The sequence below is a fragment of the Cydia amplana genome, chromosome 17, assembly GCF_948474715.1.
Source record: "Cydia amplana chromosome 17, ilCydAmpl1.1, whole genome shotgun sequence".
In the NCBI taxonomy this organism is placed as follows: Eukaryota; Metazoa; Arthropoda; class Insecta; order Lepidoptera; family Tortricidae; genus Cydia; species Cydia amplana.
Window position 1 is genome coordinate 16,571,034 of NC_086085.1, and position 17,334 is coordinate 16,588,367.

Here is a 17,334-nt window from a genome sequence, read left to right on the forward strand (position 1 = left end):
CCGTTTAGGCTATTCGACTCGTCACAATGAGCACTTGGGAGAGCAGTACCCAAGATAGAGCTGTTGCTGAGCCAGGGTTCAGCATCAGCTCTATCTGGGGTACTGCTCTCCCGAGTGCTCATCAAGACGAGTCGGATGACCAAAACGGCGTGTGTGTATGTTGCACCAAACCTGAATTCCACTAGGTACACCCAGGATTCAGCATCAGCTCTATCCTGGGTACTGGTCTCCCAAGTGCTCATCAAGACGAGTCGGATAACCAAACGGCGTGTTTCTATGTTGCACCAAACCTGAGTTCCACTAGCTAGACAAAAATTACGGGCGCCTTTATAAAATTACGATATATTTTTGTTAATTGATAATTATCAATAATATTTTTAATTTTCATTAAAAATTGAGTTAATTTTTAATGGTTTGTAAAGCATTAACCATTAATTCTTTTTAATTTTTAATGGTTCGAAATAAATTAATATTAATGCAAATTGATGTTAATGCGTATTGATAATTAATTTTCCTTCAATGGTTAATGGTTAATTCTAATTAACCTTTTCAATGGTTAATTTTTAATGGTAATTGGCATTAACGTTCGGCCAACACTGGTACGTACTAGTACATACCTACCTACATAAATCTTCTTTTTTTTTGCCGGATCGTAACTTTTTCCATTTCTTCCTTTAATATAAAATACTAGTACATAGTTACATTGGTATCTGGCATTTATGTACTGGATCAAATAAAAACGTGTACCGACGTAATTTATACCACTGCAATTTACTTAAATAAAATTATCATGAAAATTCTTTTGAAATTACGAATTCCATCTAAATACAAGAAATGTGTGTGGCGGGGCCCCGGAAGCCCTGCGCAGACGTCGACAGTCATCTTGTAATTGCGTTATCACGTGCCCTAAAACCGAAATGTCAACTATTCGCACCTAATATGACATGACAATCCTTATTAGGGGTGTCTTTTAATAGCAGTAATTAAAATGTTTGTAAAATCACTCTTTGAGCCGGGCATTGTTTAAGGATTAACCGCAGCTGCGGACCGCGTGCGCGGCGGGGGAGGCGGGAGACGGGCCGGGGGAGGGGTCATTGTGGTCGCGGTTAATTGTCGGACACTTGTCGCTTCCCAGAGCAAAGACTGGGACAAGTGTAGCGAGGTAAGGTTCGCTGTCCACTTGTAGCGGTCGCTTTATTTTATTTTATTAGCATTTTATGTTTTCTTTTAACACGTAAAAATAATTTATTGTTAAGCGATTTTGTGAAATTGCCCTACCTTACCGATAGGTATGGGATTGTCGTAATTGAAAGAAAATGAGTTTAAACTGGCGGGCAGTGTGTTTACTACAAAGATAGTTGTTATAATATTTCTTCATATTGGCAGTAAATATATAATATAAGTAGTTCACTCCATCACTCACTGGACGTATGCCCTAAAGCGCCCTGCCCCGCGCTACCCTCGGGACACTCGCCCTAATGACCCATTTGTGCCGACTCTCCCCTCTCGCTGGACAATGCGCCGCCCTTGTAATTCATCCTCTATACAACAATACGGTTAATTTATTCGAGACTCTTCACGTTCGTTTGTAATCGTGTTTGCATACCGACGACAGTTGGCCCGTGTGACCCCACGCTGTTACGAATAAATCATTCCGTGCTACAATATATTTATTTCTAAAGTGTTTTTAATAAGGCCCTGTCAATTAAAATCTGGTAAAAGCGAAAAGCCGTCTCTTTAAAAAGTCTCATCTCCATACGAACTAATGTACTAATACGACGTTGTGGACCGCGGTCGCGAGCGCATCCCGTGCTGGCTATCGATCACCCCCCCCCCCCCCCCCGCACTACCGCGGCCCGCGCACGCGCAGATGTGATGTTAATTAAAGATAGGTGGCGGCGATGAGAGATACAGTCGACAGGACTTTCAAATTCGTTGCTGACAATCGCTGATATTTATTTCAAGATAGCATTATCTCGGCTAACGACGGCGCAGTGATGATTACCGAGCTCAAGCGCCGACGGAGCCGAAAAAAAAGTGGCTCGTGGTTGTGACAATGGGCTCGCCTTCCGATGAGACGATTGGTGACCGCGCAGACATCTTCTTTGCCCAGTCTCTGACAAAAGTCTCTGAATTGGCTGGTTGATTCTTGCCTGCATGCATCTGAGTAGGTAACTTTTTCTCAGCTCATCTCTTTCACTAAGAATTTCATCACTAGGAAGTTTTTGCCGCACTGCTTTCCTCAACTCGTGGTGATTCTGAATGACTAATTTCTTTTTAATTTCAAGATCTTAGTAATTCGTCACAGATTTTAATTATTCCAGTCGTCAAAGCCATGACATGTAAATTATTTCGGCGTCAAGCTGGTCTTCCGTACATGCCATTATGTGATCGGCAGAAGGCATTTCGTGACCCAATTCAGTTTTAAATTCCTCTCGCGTTGTTTTGGGAACCTTTTCTTAGCCGTGACATTTAGACCAGTTCCGCTTGCACAAGCCTGGCCTAGGCCAGCTAAAGCTGCGTGTAGATGCCAATCAAACTTTCAATTGCGAAAAACATAACAAAAGCGGGCAATTATTGGCGCATCCGTACATGGTGCCGGCACACTGTGCCGCGGCTGGTATTTGAACCCGGCGCTGATCGACACGGCGGCCGCTTCAGAACAAACATCCACAAGCACCTCAAAACCTCAATATTTACACGTAGTTAACTTTCACTAGATCTCTTCTCTTTGCCCTGTCATGTCGACGTCTACTGTGGAATTCTAAATACTCTTCTTGGAAGAAATGTGCGGCTGTTTCTCCTGTACTGACTTGAACACAAACAAGCATACATTCGACAAAATACGTACGTACATACTCCTTGTCATTGTAAATTAAACGTAAGAGAATGAGTCGGGGTATGCTCGCTGCGGGGGGTGGCGGTTGCGGGGCGCGGGCGGGGGGCGGCAATCATGTAATTATATCATTCCCGCGCGGGCAGATCAAGCGCAGTTCGCAATAAGATTTATCATCGGTTTCTTCTAACCGCGGGGACGATTTATCTCGGAGCAGATAGCCGGGTCGTGCGCCCCCTCCCGCGCCTCGTGATCCAAACATTAACTTAATTAAACTAATTAATGGGATTAAGGAAGGGTCCGCGCGATGTGTATCGGCGCGCGCGCCCGCCGCATTCATATCTGTCACCAATCCTAAACAAGATTATCGATTCGGCTTATCGTCTATCGGCGATGACATTTGGTGAATCGATCATGAGCCGACGAGTTAATTCCGTGGCTGGGAACGTCTTGCGTCGCGTCGCGTCGTAAGTACTTACCCCGCGCGGAAAGGTCAACCGATCGCGCGATAGCCCGCGATGCGCGCGATACGTGCGATGCGATATCGCAAGTATTTATTACAGCCCGCTCTAATTATGCCCCCGCGTCCCCACACGCCTAGATCCTGAGATCTAGAACTGCGCCCTTTCGAGGATACATTAACATAACTTATGGACTATTTAAGCTCTCACAGGAACCATGTTTGGGTTGATAAATACGGTATAGGTAATACATACATAGATATTTATGTATATTTATATTCATAATTTCTGTGCGGTTATACTTCCGTAGTACTTTATTCACACCGCGCGCGTGGCAATTAGGATACGAACGTACTTAAAAATCTTCATATCTTATTACAGAATCTCCTATCTTATTAGTAACGTTGCGTGGCGTCATCAATTAGAACATTTCGTAATGCCGCAGCACATTAATCACCTATAAGTAAATGATCAGATCTGGTGAGCTGGTGACGACCGCTCGCGTGTGGACGCGCTTCGTTAACCTCACGCGACGCGACGCGACGCGATGAAGCGACAAATAACCAACACATTACTACACATGTAATAATCACGATTTATATTCTGAAATCTGATTACACACATGACTAATGTGTATTTATGTTAGGCCTAATGAGTACGCGGTATACCGCCATAATCCGCCCGTTATGGATGTTATGATTGTGGAATCTTACATTAAATATAAAACTACATCAAGCTTTGGCCGCGACTGTCTAATTAAAAATGTCGCAATGTTTGCAATCGTCGTTATTAGACGCTTTCGTGTCAAATCAACGCGAGCTATTAACTCAGTTTTTGCACCGGTTATTAATATTAATTTTCTAATGAGCACCCACACATATTTACCTTTAATCAGCGACGGCGTTGGTTTATGGTAGGAAAGTGTGTTCATATTCCGTCGGGATTCCTGCGCACGCTCTCTCCTGTGGCGGAATGCTGCGGCCACCCGGAACCGATCTGCGAAAATGCCTCGTTATTTGCGATTGGTAGCGGTAAGTGTACGAGTACTACGAGTAGAGTAGGTAGGTAATACTAGCTCCTATTGTTTTTCAGTGTTCCAGCAACGCAAACGTAACTATTTGTAGAACCGAAGTCAATGTCGAAAACATATTAGGTATACAAAACCTAATATACTTCAATTAGTGAGCTTAACATTCATTTGGCGAAAGTTCATAATGAGTCTTTCTTATATATATTATAGATGCGATATGGCGCCGTTGCTGTTACTATGCGGATCAGATGTCCTTATGATACACATCGCAGAGCTCGCAGCGGGTCGCGCATCTCCCGCGCAGGTCCAGTCCCACAATTTATTCAATAATTAGTATGGCTCGAAAATTGCTGCGGGTAGTTTTGTTGTGCGGCCGTTTCCCAGCGAGCGACGCTAATCGGTCGGCATGTCGTCGCGACTTCTGTCGTGCTATATTCCCTTCGGATTCATTTACAATTAAATGAAAGTACCATCGCCCACACTGTTAACTGTACCTACATCGGTGGACCTTATGCCTTTTGTAATAAGATTGTTGCTATTTTTACCATTAGTGGTTCATGTCCAGGCATCCATCCAATCCTTGCGCTTAAGTTTAGGAGTCCTGACTGTGAGAGGTATCAGAATTTTATGAATTTGCTGAATTATGAAATGAAGCTCATTTCTGTTAAGAACTCTTTCAATGCTACTTAATGCTTGATATATTGACGTGTTTTGGTTATTGAACAGAAGGATCACGCACTAAATTCAGTTTTTTCAACCGTCTCGGATAACTACGGTAACGCGGTACCTATACCCACAGACTTGTCATTTTCGCGCTCGCGCTTGACAGACAGCTGAAGTGTGCGAAAGGGAAGTCATCACGTATATGAACATCCCATGAGTGCGAAAGAGTTAGACTACCAATGAGAAAACGTGACCACTTTTGAGTTTGATGACGGCCGCAGACGGCCAAGAGCGTATCACCGTAATTTTCAATTTGAAAATATACACAAATTCGGAAGAAAACTATTTGATAAAGTAATACAATGAAGATAGTGTCTTGTAGTGTACCGGATTTCAGTGTCACGGGGCCAAATAAACCTAGCAAATACTCATTTCAGAGGAATAATGATATTCCGAGCGAAATTTTCTTAACGATATTTTATAAATCATAAATCATATATTTATTTGTTAAATTAACAGCATAAAAAGTGTAAGAAGCCGGTTTATACAGTTGATTATAAGTTTTTCTTCCTTTGTGTGCTAATATTTTATCATATTACTCAATAATGTAAAATATTTTGTGTAAAAACATAAACTGTTACTTTACGCTAGGGCTTGACAAAATGTTCAGATGACAGTATCGATAACTTGTCGGTATATAAATAGCTATGTAATCATTTCTTCACAAGACATACCTAATTAAGATATTAACCTTTATAACCGACTTCAAATAATAACGATTGTTATAAGTACCATTTTGAAGGTGCAGATGTTTAGCAGTAAATATAAACTTCACTTTCCAACACAGTAACAGTTAGACTAAGATAAGGCTGTAACGATTTTGATAGCACACGCAGTGCAGGTGTTTTTTTATACATCATAATGTCGTAGAATTTTAACGTTTAAAATAACACATTTGAAAAAGTAGTCGATAAAGCAATCAAACACCGACAGATTACTAATATGTTGTAACATGACATCACTATTTTTGATCTCACATAGACAATCTACGCACACACTTGCATTTCATTTTTGGTCGCACTTTTGAAGATTGACAGTTGTTCTTGTCTATTCTAATTCTATGCCTATACCTGCCATATAACTGCCATTGACTGCCATATTTTGACAGACTTGTCAACATGACAACAACGTGGCACTGTTCCAGTCAAGTAGTATCCCGCTAGAAAGTTTTAACACAAATGGCGTGTTTTTGCGTCTTTATAATGTCCCTGCATCAGCTGTATAAAAGTATTATGATTATTTTAGTTTGACCAGTATCTTATTTATTTAAAGAGGAGGGGTACCTTTGAAATACACACTTATCACAAAGATTTAATTAGCTGATTTGGAGCGACCCGGCTGTCTCGTTAATAGCTTTGTTTATAGTGCGACGTGGATGGAACTTAGCCAGAGCTAAAGTCTCCTGTGACAATGCAATATTATTGTACTTGTCAAGTACTAACTGTAATTACATATAACAAACGAAGGACACGTATGAGTTGAGCCACATCAGCAGCTGCGTCGCTCAGGCGAGCAGCTAATCTAGTAGCTCGTAGCTCCTTTCCCGTCATCAATCGCTAACTACTACTTACAAAACATGGATCTGAATCAAATCAAGTCATTTAAATTACAAATCCAATTTCCGCCATCAGTTATAGAAGCCCCCGGCGAAGCGGTACGCATGTGTGCGCAAAATGACAAGTTCAGCGTGAGGCGCACGTGTGTGCGTGCGCCGTGAAATGACATGTTTAGTGTATCACCGACTGCGAGCCAATCAGTGCTTAATGGCTTCCTGCGCGGCTGGGAACTGCGCCGGCGCAGACTATTCTGACACACTTTGCTCAAGTGGATGCGAAACGAGCGAGTACGTGTCTCGGCGAGTCATCGTCTAAATGAGCAATTACTGTGCTGGTGTAGGGTGACACGCGCGGTTCCCACGACCCCCCTCCCCTCCCCCTCCCACTCCTCCTACCGCGGATTAATCGCAGTTAATTCGGCGCCAGCGCAATGCTCTGCTCTATTCTCAAACTGTTCCCGAATACTCCCTCTAGGACCCATTACATTTGACACCCAAATTAGTAATGAGTGTTTGTGTTCAAGGATCAAGGATTAACTGGTCTGGTAAGCGCGGAGCCGTGGGTATCTTGGTGAGTGATAGCAGTGCGCTATCAATTAGCAACGTGTCAACGATCATCGCTCGCCGCTGACCCAGCTTCTACTCTGCTGGTGCTAAATTAATGTACGTAATACCTACGTTGATAAAATTGTGTTCTGCTTATACATACATCGTTTTGGGAGCGACAGCGTCTTTATTAGCAATTCAATACAAACATGAGGATATAAATTTAGCATTACAGGAGTAAAGGATGACTGCTTATCAGATCTGAGCACAAAGTCCTCTGTATTCTAACGGCTGCAGCGATAAATAACGTTCTTACTATTAGATATTATAATTAGCATGACAGGCTACACGATAGTTTATTCAACACCGCGGAGTTAACAAATATTTAAAGAAATAATTCATTAATAAAATTCGTTCCGTGCGCGGTGTTCGTGATAATATAAATATTGGTCGGAGATTTAGGGGCCTGAGCGTTATGGTAATCGGCCGGAATAAATATGGGAACTTGGAATCGGCTAACAAGTCCATTAATTAAGCCTACTCGTATTCGCCGCCGCTGCCGTCGCTACACTCGCTACTCGCGGGCCACAGGTCAAACAAACAAAATACATACATATACTATAGTTACAAGTGCAACCATGTTAAAATTGAAGAAATACTTCACTGTGTATACAGTTTAAGGTCGATCAGAAGGCGTCTTATACAAGTACGGTAATTCATAAATCTATAAATGCCAATTCAAACTTGACAACAAACAACAGTCCAATCCGGGAGATTCCCAGTGAATCACTTCAGAAAAATTTTACCTCAATCCTTATACATGTTTACATAAAATATGCGTAAAATCAGTAGGTATAAAGGCCGACTTTAACAACTTTTCATTAGGTACAGGCCAGCGCTCAAATTTATAACCTATTAGGTATTTAAAGGCAGTATGTAAGTAGGAGGAAAATTATACTAGGCGTGATTTCAGCTCGAGTCGGACGCTCCAAAGAAACATTAAAACATCAAACCGCTTTGTACGATATGATTAACGGTAAATGGTTATACAGAAACAAATTGAAGAGCAGCAACGTTACAAGTTAGTTTGTCGCCGGCCGGTGTCGTCTCAATTACCGAAGGCTTCGACGGGAGAATTGACTACACACTACAATTTGCACTGAAGCACTTGTTGACGGGACGGCGCGCGCCACTTGCTGTGCTTCTAAATCGCTCTTCTCTGTGACTCCTATAACAGGCTAATTGCCTTTAGTAACATATGCATGTGTGTGATGGTCAAACATCGCCTGTTGCATGTGCCTGTTGTGCTGTATACTTGTATAGAGCAAAAAAAATCGTTCTCACCATACAGTATACGTTCACAACATAAGATAATTTGTAACCAAACAATATTTCGTTTGAGATTAATATTTATTTCTTATTCTCCATATAATTTTAATCTGTAAGTACAAGACGCGCCGCCTGTAACGCGTGTTTAATGACTATTGACACGTGTATATAGTTAATATTTATGTGTGATTAGATTGCTCAAAGGCTTCTGAGGAGCACAATGCGCGGGCGCAGGTGGAGGTCCGAGGGGGGAGGGGGGAGGGAACGATTTCACGGATCATGGAGTAATCTCACGCATCGCGTGCAGCCACCACCGATCCATCGTGGGCAAGCTTTTACACCAACACATAATCCTTACATTACATTAACTGCTTACAGTGTTATTATAATAATCTTACTATGTACTTATAATTTGAGGTTATTTATAGACATAAGAAACAAATTTAACTCAAATTCCTGCCGAAAAATGGTACAGCAATGTGTACAGGATTCTTTTATCAATTTCTCCTTAAATTTAAAAATTTGCAGATAGACCCGATTTGTATCTCTCTGGATCTGTGGAAATAATTTTCCTATAAGTACTTATCAATGAATAATCTGATGATTATTCATTGATAAGTACTTATAGGAAAATTATTTATCCGATCGCTCTCTAAACTTGTGTCACATATATTGTAACTATTAGCCCTAGCACAGGCCCCGGTCTTTTTGGGCTGTTACTGCACACAATGATTAAATTAATAAAAAAGTAAAAACTCCAGTACATGTTGGAACCGCGGACGTCATCAAATACTTTCGTCGTACTGTAAATCGTTCTTCCTTATAGCAGTTACAGCCGACAGAACCCCAGCCACGTGAGTCATGTATACACGACACGACACGTACTCGTAGCGGTTTCTAATGTTTCTATGAACGCTACGTTTGTGACACTTCGTACAAGACATGTGATGCCACGTCATGTTGAACAGTCATCGTGTACAGTTGAGCCAGTCAATTGCTGGAACTTTCCTCGTTCATCATGTTTTTGTTTTTGTTTCAGACATTTAACTATCAAGCCACCTATCTTAAAATTGCTCATTGATAACCACACTCGCAGATCAGACGGCCAAGATACAGGCTCAGCCTAGTTTGGTCTCTGACGGATATAGCGGAAGCGCTGGTAGCCTAGCGGTAATAAGAGCGTGCGACTTGCAATCCGGAGGTCGCGGGTTCGAACACCGGCTCGTACCAATGAGTTTTTCGGAATCATTTGATATTTACCAGTCGCTTTTCGGTGAAGGAAAACATCGTGAGGAAACCGGACTAATCCCAATACGGGCCTAGTTTACCCTCTGGGTTGGAAGGTCAGGTGGCAGTCGCTTTCGTAAAACTAGTGCCCACGCCAATTACTGGGATTAGTTGCCAAGCGGACCCCAGGCTCCCATGAGCCGTGGCAAAATGCCGGGACAACGCGAGGAAGAAGACAATTAAAAAAATAACTAGGCGTTTAAATCGTACATATAGCATACTGGCATAGGTACGATTTAAATCGTTTATGTAATTTAGTTTTAATCTGGACTCTGATTTGCCAGAGCGCCGTAATATTTGAGTATCTCAGCGATAACAAAAACAAATAAAAATAAAATATGTGCTCTGAGAGCCACAAGAAACGGTGTATAATAGTAGAAGAGCGAGGCAATTATCTAAATAATAATGCCGAGCAGCATTTTAATTAAACTTTAAAGGTTTTCCCGGTATCGCGGCGCATTCCGGGAGCCAGCGTTCGGTCGTTGGTAACACAACAACACTTTTACCTACAAACCTCTTTATAACTGCTCTCCACTGATCGCTACTTTAATCAGACCCTCAGATTTATTCACCGAGTGTGAGCAAGGGATTATATAATCTGTGGCAAGGAGTAAATACGTGTTTTAGTATGAGATAAGTTTATGCGAATTTTAGATATTTATTTATACTTAATTGCACCAAAATATATTTTTAAGTCAACCATAGGGCTAGAGAAGTAATAAAAGTGCAAGAAGAAACGTATGAGAATTCTGTGAACATCATAATATAAACAGACTCTAAAGCCTAATTCCCGGACTTTATTCTTATAGGTACGCATTTTAAAAACTTCCAATTCTAAAATTGTGTATGATGGTTGATGATAGTTTTAGAAAAAATATACCGAAATCTTTAACCTTTGTAATTGTAACTAAACTAAACACAGAATAGACGCCGGTTTTCCCGAATATTTTTGACCTGAACGTCTCCGTTTCAGGTTGGTAAAAAATGCATCGTCATCACGTACGAGTATAATATTATTATGTTTGGATTACGTCTGTCTGAATGCTCTCTACAGGACGCATTCTTAGAGCGGTTCTCGTGAAAATTGTGAGCAGTTCCTTTGATTATAAATTATAATATATGTAGTTTTTTTTTGTATTCGTTTTTCTTTTTTAATTGTCGGATCCATTGAGGTTTCGCGAGATCTACAGCTAGTAATCCTTACTACTATTATAAATGCGAAAGTAACTTTGTTGTCTGTCTGTTACCTTTGAACTAATTTAAGATGAAGTTTGGTATGGAGATAGTTTGAGGCTCGGGGAAGGACATAGGGTAATTTTCATCAATCATCATCTGCAGACGAAATAGCGGGCAGAAAGAAGCTAATAAATAATACGTGATCAGAGCTCAGCCTTACACTGGTTGTAGCAAGATTAGGAAGGGTTGAGAATGAGGTGAGCGTTTATTCTTTCCGCTCCGCCTCGTCGGTATAATTTACTGCATGTATGTAATATATACGAAGCTCCCGCGACTCGCTCCCAATTATAACTGCCATCGAATTATTTCATAGGCATTGTATTACAACGATTCGGCGGAATAAAAGCCGCTTAGAGTGGAACCACGGTAAGTTTTCATGCCAAGTGCTACGTCAAGCATTGAGCTTATAGGGATATGTATACGTTTTTACTGCCAAGTTTCTGCAAAGTTAACGTGGTCATATTATGTGCAATGTTGAAACGAAAGATGTAATTATTATATCTAGATACATACATACCTAATTCACACGACTAACTTTTTGAGCTCTCAGGTGATAAAGTAACAACAGTGGCGAAAATAATAACAACCAAATTTTCAGCAGGGGGTCGTGCGTGTACAGCTAAGATCATATTATAATTAATTATGTATATAATCTTCACCTTAATACATTGAAATGTAATCGCCTACGAGGCTACGAGCTAACAGAATTAACTGCGCACGCGTTGATGTCTTTTCTATGTGTGCTTATTATAATTAAGTACTTTATAGGTAACAATTTTATTTGTGCCAGAGCTAAGACTAAAGCTTTTACTACTGAATAACTGTTGAATTTTATGACTTTCATGGACGAGGAGGGTTACCTGTGTGCCTAGGAGTGGGACGTATAATAAAATTATCTTAGTTAATATTGATGTCTTTATATTTCATGCCGAAAACCACGTCCATAACAGTTTCCCAGATTTTGAATCAGGGCCCTTGTTATTTTAGTACTAAGCAGGCGATAAAATCGTGTGAAACGTAATAAAAGCAGAATTCCGGAGGTCCGAGTTCGCACGCCGCGGTACAATACACAACTGTACAAAGTATACCTTATCTCTTCACAATAAGATCTATACACAGTGAGTGAATGTCGATGGTACAAATAGAACAAGTGAAGTGAGGGTCTGGTTGCATAGGCGAGCGAGCGATGTTCGCGCCGTCGCGCCGTGACCGTGACCGACGAGTGACCAATGACGAACGGTCGTGTCGTGACGAAACGATGACGCCCGTGACGGCGGCTGCTGTCGCCTTGCTAGAGTAGAGGTGATGCTCATTATTAACCTAATTTATATCATTATCAATAGCGGATAAAGTAGCCTTTGGGCGCTTGCAACTCTGAAAAGGTTACGAGAGAACGTATTATGTATACCTACATCGGTACTAATAATACTTTACAATTCCAACATTCTTTAATGCACATTTCAATAACAAAAAATAACACAGAAAAACAGCAATATATTTATTAAAGTAAACAATAGGCGATCTTATCCCTAAAAATAAATCTCTTCCATGTGACCTTGCTGGTAGCGGAAATTAATAAAATGCATGCGGAATTGCGGATTGACTGAGCAGACAATATAATACATATTAGGTATTTGAAGTCGTTATTATCGATTATGATTTAATCATGTTGAATATTTGACAACTACACATTTGAATACTTATATGTAAATAAAAACATCGTAAGAATACTTATGATGCGTGACACAATTGCATTTATTCACTGATTTATTCAAAGTGTGTGAGAGAGAGAGACATTTTATTTAAAACCAAATAGGTACATTACATTAAAAGTCAATCATTAAGTCATATAGCGTGGTGCTAAAAAGTGCAACTGCTGACGAAGATACATTATCAGAACTTCACGCTTACAAATAGGTACAGTCAGCTGCAGAAAAACGTGATCCTCCCTGTATAGAACTGTGTATACAAAGGTGCTAAGCGAATACTATTGCTGACTGTACATATCTATTCAAGTTCCTGTGAAGTCGTGTTTCTAATTAACGAGTAACCTTCTTAGTTGGTTTAAAAATGTGAGTTCCGAATAGAACCAGATCCGATTTATAGTTTCATTTGTTTAACAAAAAAGCTGTTTAAAATAAAAGTAGCAGCAAGAGGGCACCTCGTCGGTGTGAGTGAGGGCTGTGCGGTGTGTGAGGGGTGCGGGGCGAGGGGTGCGGGCGGGGCGAGTCCTCGCGGCTCATTAAAATACCGCGGCGCCGGCGCAGCCCTCACGTGACGTCACAAGTTGCGCCGCAACACTCTTGTCTAGTCTATTTCAAGATTTACAAGACTTGAGCTAAATTATTTGGTTATTTAATCCTAGATATGTCAGCTTATGGGCCCGATTCAGATTTTGAAATAGACATCTATTAGATATCTTTTAGACATCACCAAGATACGATAACGATATGTTTAAGATCTAACCTGTCAAATTTGACATTTGCGCGATTCTGGAGATACTCTTGAACGATTTCCACACGATATGACTTAGAGATCCAATTCACATCTAATAGATATCTAACTCTATCTAACGTAAAAGTGACATTGGCTGCCCGAATTGCGCTGCAAAAGAAAACTAGTTGATATCTAAACTATAACGTATCTAGAATGGATCTAGTACGTGTCGTCTCTTGTGAATATCTTGAAGTTCGAATACGGCAGTGTGTCAAGAAGAAGCACTTAAAATCACTAAACAAACTTTAGTCTATGATATGCCGAAGCTAATCTGATAAGAATACCTCGTTCGTACCTATTTGCGCGAGCTGCGAATGAAATAAACACGCGTGTCTCCACGTGCTTATTTTATTCGCAGCTTCTTCTGAAGTTTATTGTTTAGGGGTACAAACGTATGAACACCTAAACTGAGCCTACTAGGTATAACGAGCTTGTATTGTACCTAGGTACAGGGGACAAAAAAGGGATACTTAATTAAAATCCCTTATTTTAACTAAAACAATATATTTGCTTAGAAAACAAAACCAGAAGGTAATTTATTGACAGTTGTATATTGTATATGGTATGTGACCCACATCACACAGGCTCCGGGCCCGTGAGAAACATCACTAATTAAGCGAAATCGCAAAAATGTGCTAAGAATCGGTCCTCGGAAGGCGCGAGACGGTGGTCGGTGAAGGAGTGGGGGGAAAGGGGGGATTTCATTAAAATACTCGGCGGGTGAGTAATCTGGCGGATCGGGGACGCGCAAATAAACGAAGGAAAAAGGTCGACGCTGATAAACTGTAAATTCACGTCGGATATCTGCCAGGGCCGGGTGCGGCGGTGGCTCGGCTGAACCTGCCTACTTCGTGCTCGGAGCCGGTGGTTAACTGTATGTAAGCCAACTCTAATCATCTCGATGAAATTTACAATACGTGCTTAAAAACATTTTGTTAAGTTTTGTTATTAGGTCGATAGCGATACCTAATATGCATCCTTGGAAATACATATTAGATAGTTACCTAGTTGTAATTTCGTAAAAAAATTTAAAGCTTAACATAACGAATGTGATAAGTATATGCACATATTGCACATGCCGTCTGCGTTCAGAGAAATATTTTGGTGTATCTAATAACACTTAACACTGTACTGGCTTTTCTGAATGGGAAATCATTGAAGCTGCTGCTGTGCTACCTACACACAGATAAGTACATACCTATATAGGTATATATATGTTTCTGCTACACGTCCTTGATAGAGACAGTGATTATTTTACATTTATTTATTTCTTTTATAATCAATTTATATACCTAACTGTCTGTATTGGTCAAATAGGAGATTGTAATTACGAGTACACATGCAGTTCACAAATAAAAATAATATATATGTTAAAAGAGGCATAGCTATCTGTAAGTTTCAGTGTATCTTATCTTATCTTATTGTTTTCGGGGGCCCTTACGGATACACTTCGACCCATAGGGATCTTTTGTGCAATTACCCCCTAGAGAAAATTCGTCAACAACTCAAGAGCTTTTCCTACCATATCCATGTGTCGGATGATGGAGCTCATGGGTAGCGTTTTAAAGTCCTTTGGTTCCAGATATCTTGCTCCAAAGTCCTTCATTCTTTGTCTGGCGAGGGCGTGACATTCACACATTAAGTGTTTCACTGTCTCTTCCTCTTCGCCACACATACGACAATCGGTGCTGTCAGAGTGTCCCACATCTTGGCCAGAATTTCTTTGACCCCGTAATGGCCAGTGAACACCCCCGTTATGATTTGGAGTTGTCTTTTGCTAAGTTTCCAAAGCTTTTTGCTCCAGCCGGAGTCTACTCCTTGCATAAAGAGCTTTGCATGCTTTAGACCCGTCAGACTGTCCCATTTTTCCTGATGTTTGGTCTTGGTATGGTCTTTAATAGCCGTTGTGATGGTTCCCTGTGAGAGCCCCACGAATGGTTCCGGACCTGTAAGGTTACTTACAGATCCGGTTCTGGCAAGTTCATCTGCATTTTCATTGCCTATGTTTCAGTGTAACTCTCTGTACAATTTGTACCAATATATAGATTAAGAAACTAGTATAAGTAACGAAACTGGGTCCTGTAACACAGGGTTTTCCTAGATCAGGACACAGGGTCGTGATTTACTGTATGTTTAAATTTATACAATAAACTTTTTTTCATTTTCATTTTCAATCGTACATTGTGAGAAACACCTGAACGCAGAGCATAACTCCACAAGGCCCTGCCACATCGGTAATCAGGGTGCGACAGACGCGACAGTACCTATTAGCATAACCACGGCTTCATGATGGGAGCGAAGTGTTGATGCGCGAGGGCGCGCGCGACAACTCATTATCGCGGCACCTGCGCCCGCGCTGCGACGCGCCGTCTGGTGACACCTACGAGTATAATCGCCCTAAAGCATTACGCTACGCTACGTTTGCACACATGACGTTTTCATAGACTACCTAACTACAGAGATCTTGGCTAAAACACGAACTTCTACTTATTGAAAACCCCACACCACACGAACCCTCCATTACAATGTTCCTTCATGTTAACACTAAGATTGGTTTTTTAAAATTTTTGTCTGTGGGGTTGGTTTCCGTTTGCACTTTGCAAAACTACGTCCAAATGGCGTATCAGTCTAATAGTCTGATATGAACATGTGCTGAAAAAAAGTAAACTTACGTTAAGTGCGCTGGGGTTTCATGGGTAAATCTCGAGATTTTGATCTGAGAGAGGACTTGATTTTAATGGTTATTGTTATAATCTTACTGACGATTAAATTATTCCGTACCTTACTCATCCGAAGCAATAAATCAATTTGTCAAAACAATACAACAAAAATAGCCTCCCGACTGCAATGTGCAAAATTAAAATTGCCGGATTATAAATGTTGTAATTAAAAATAACTAGCCACAACTGTGGTGAGGCGAGCAGGTACTCGTCGGACTATAAAAGTGCGCATGATTTGTATCTATTAATTAAACGAGTTTTATAAAAACAAAACTATGTTAATGCGCATGCGCGCACCTGCGGCCTGATTCCCGTCGCGCCCACCACCTCTACTTGCACCAGGTTTTTTCTGTTTTATCCGCTCGATGTGCACATTACATGGGAGTCCTTTTTTCAGTTTTTCGTCCGGCTATAATTATAGGCTGCCAGCTGGACACTGCGGGCAGCGCGCGCGTGTCGCTTATGATTTATGATTCACCCACATATTTATCATAAAAATGTGGGTTAATAATGCATTAGTATTTGATGGTGTCATTTTGTATTGGCGTAGCGACTGTAGCGAGTGCGGTGAAGTGGTATCTATAGACTTGCGAATGAAGTGTAATGGCCAATTAATTATCTCCCGAGGCATAGCTCAAAGTAAGAATCTGTAGAGCGAGGGTACACGAATCAAATAGAAACTCTAGGTCCATGGGGTTCCAGTGCGCGCAAATTGTTTGCAGAAATCGCAAAGCTGACGTTGACGTAACTGGTGACCGAAGAGCTAAGGGCCTATTTTAGACTTAATAATGGTAACACTGATTTAAACTTTCACGATTTTTACACATTATTAAATTACCACGGATCGTCATTTCTACAGCAGGAAAGTACGGGAAGCCATTGAAATCAAAAAACATAGTAATTTCAATCGGGACGAGGGTTTCAAGATCTCATCCACATGGAATCCAGTCATTAGTAAATGTAAGCGTAAACGAATATCGACAGTCGATAAATCGAATATCGTTAGTGTTGTGTGTCGACAGAGTGATATCCCTAGTGCGCAGAACGTTCAAGCGGATAAACAAGACCAAGTGCGGGTAGTTCGAAAAACTCGCGCGGTTAGACGATGCTGATGT

At 40.9% G+C, this 17,334-nt stretch overlaps 1 protein-coding gene across 1 annotated transcript in view; it reads left to right on the forward strand.

Annotated features, from left to right (window-relative positions):
- Nucleotides 1–13,340, forward strand: part of LOC134656116 (juvenile hormone esterase-like) — a 381,571-nt gene extending 368,231 nt beyond the window's left edge. Inside the window, exon 6 of the mRNA XM_063511637.1 lies at nucleotides 13,201–13,340. Coding sequence (XP_063367707.1) covers nucleotides 13,201–13,340 — 140 coding nt within the window. The remainder of the gene's footprint in view (nucleotides 1–13,200) is intronic.
- Nucleotides 13,341–17,334: the final 3,994 nt, after the last annotated feature.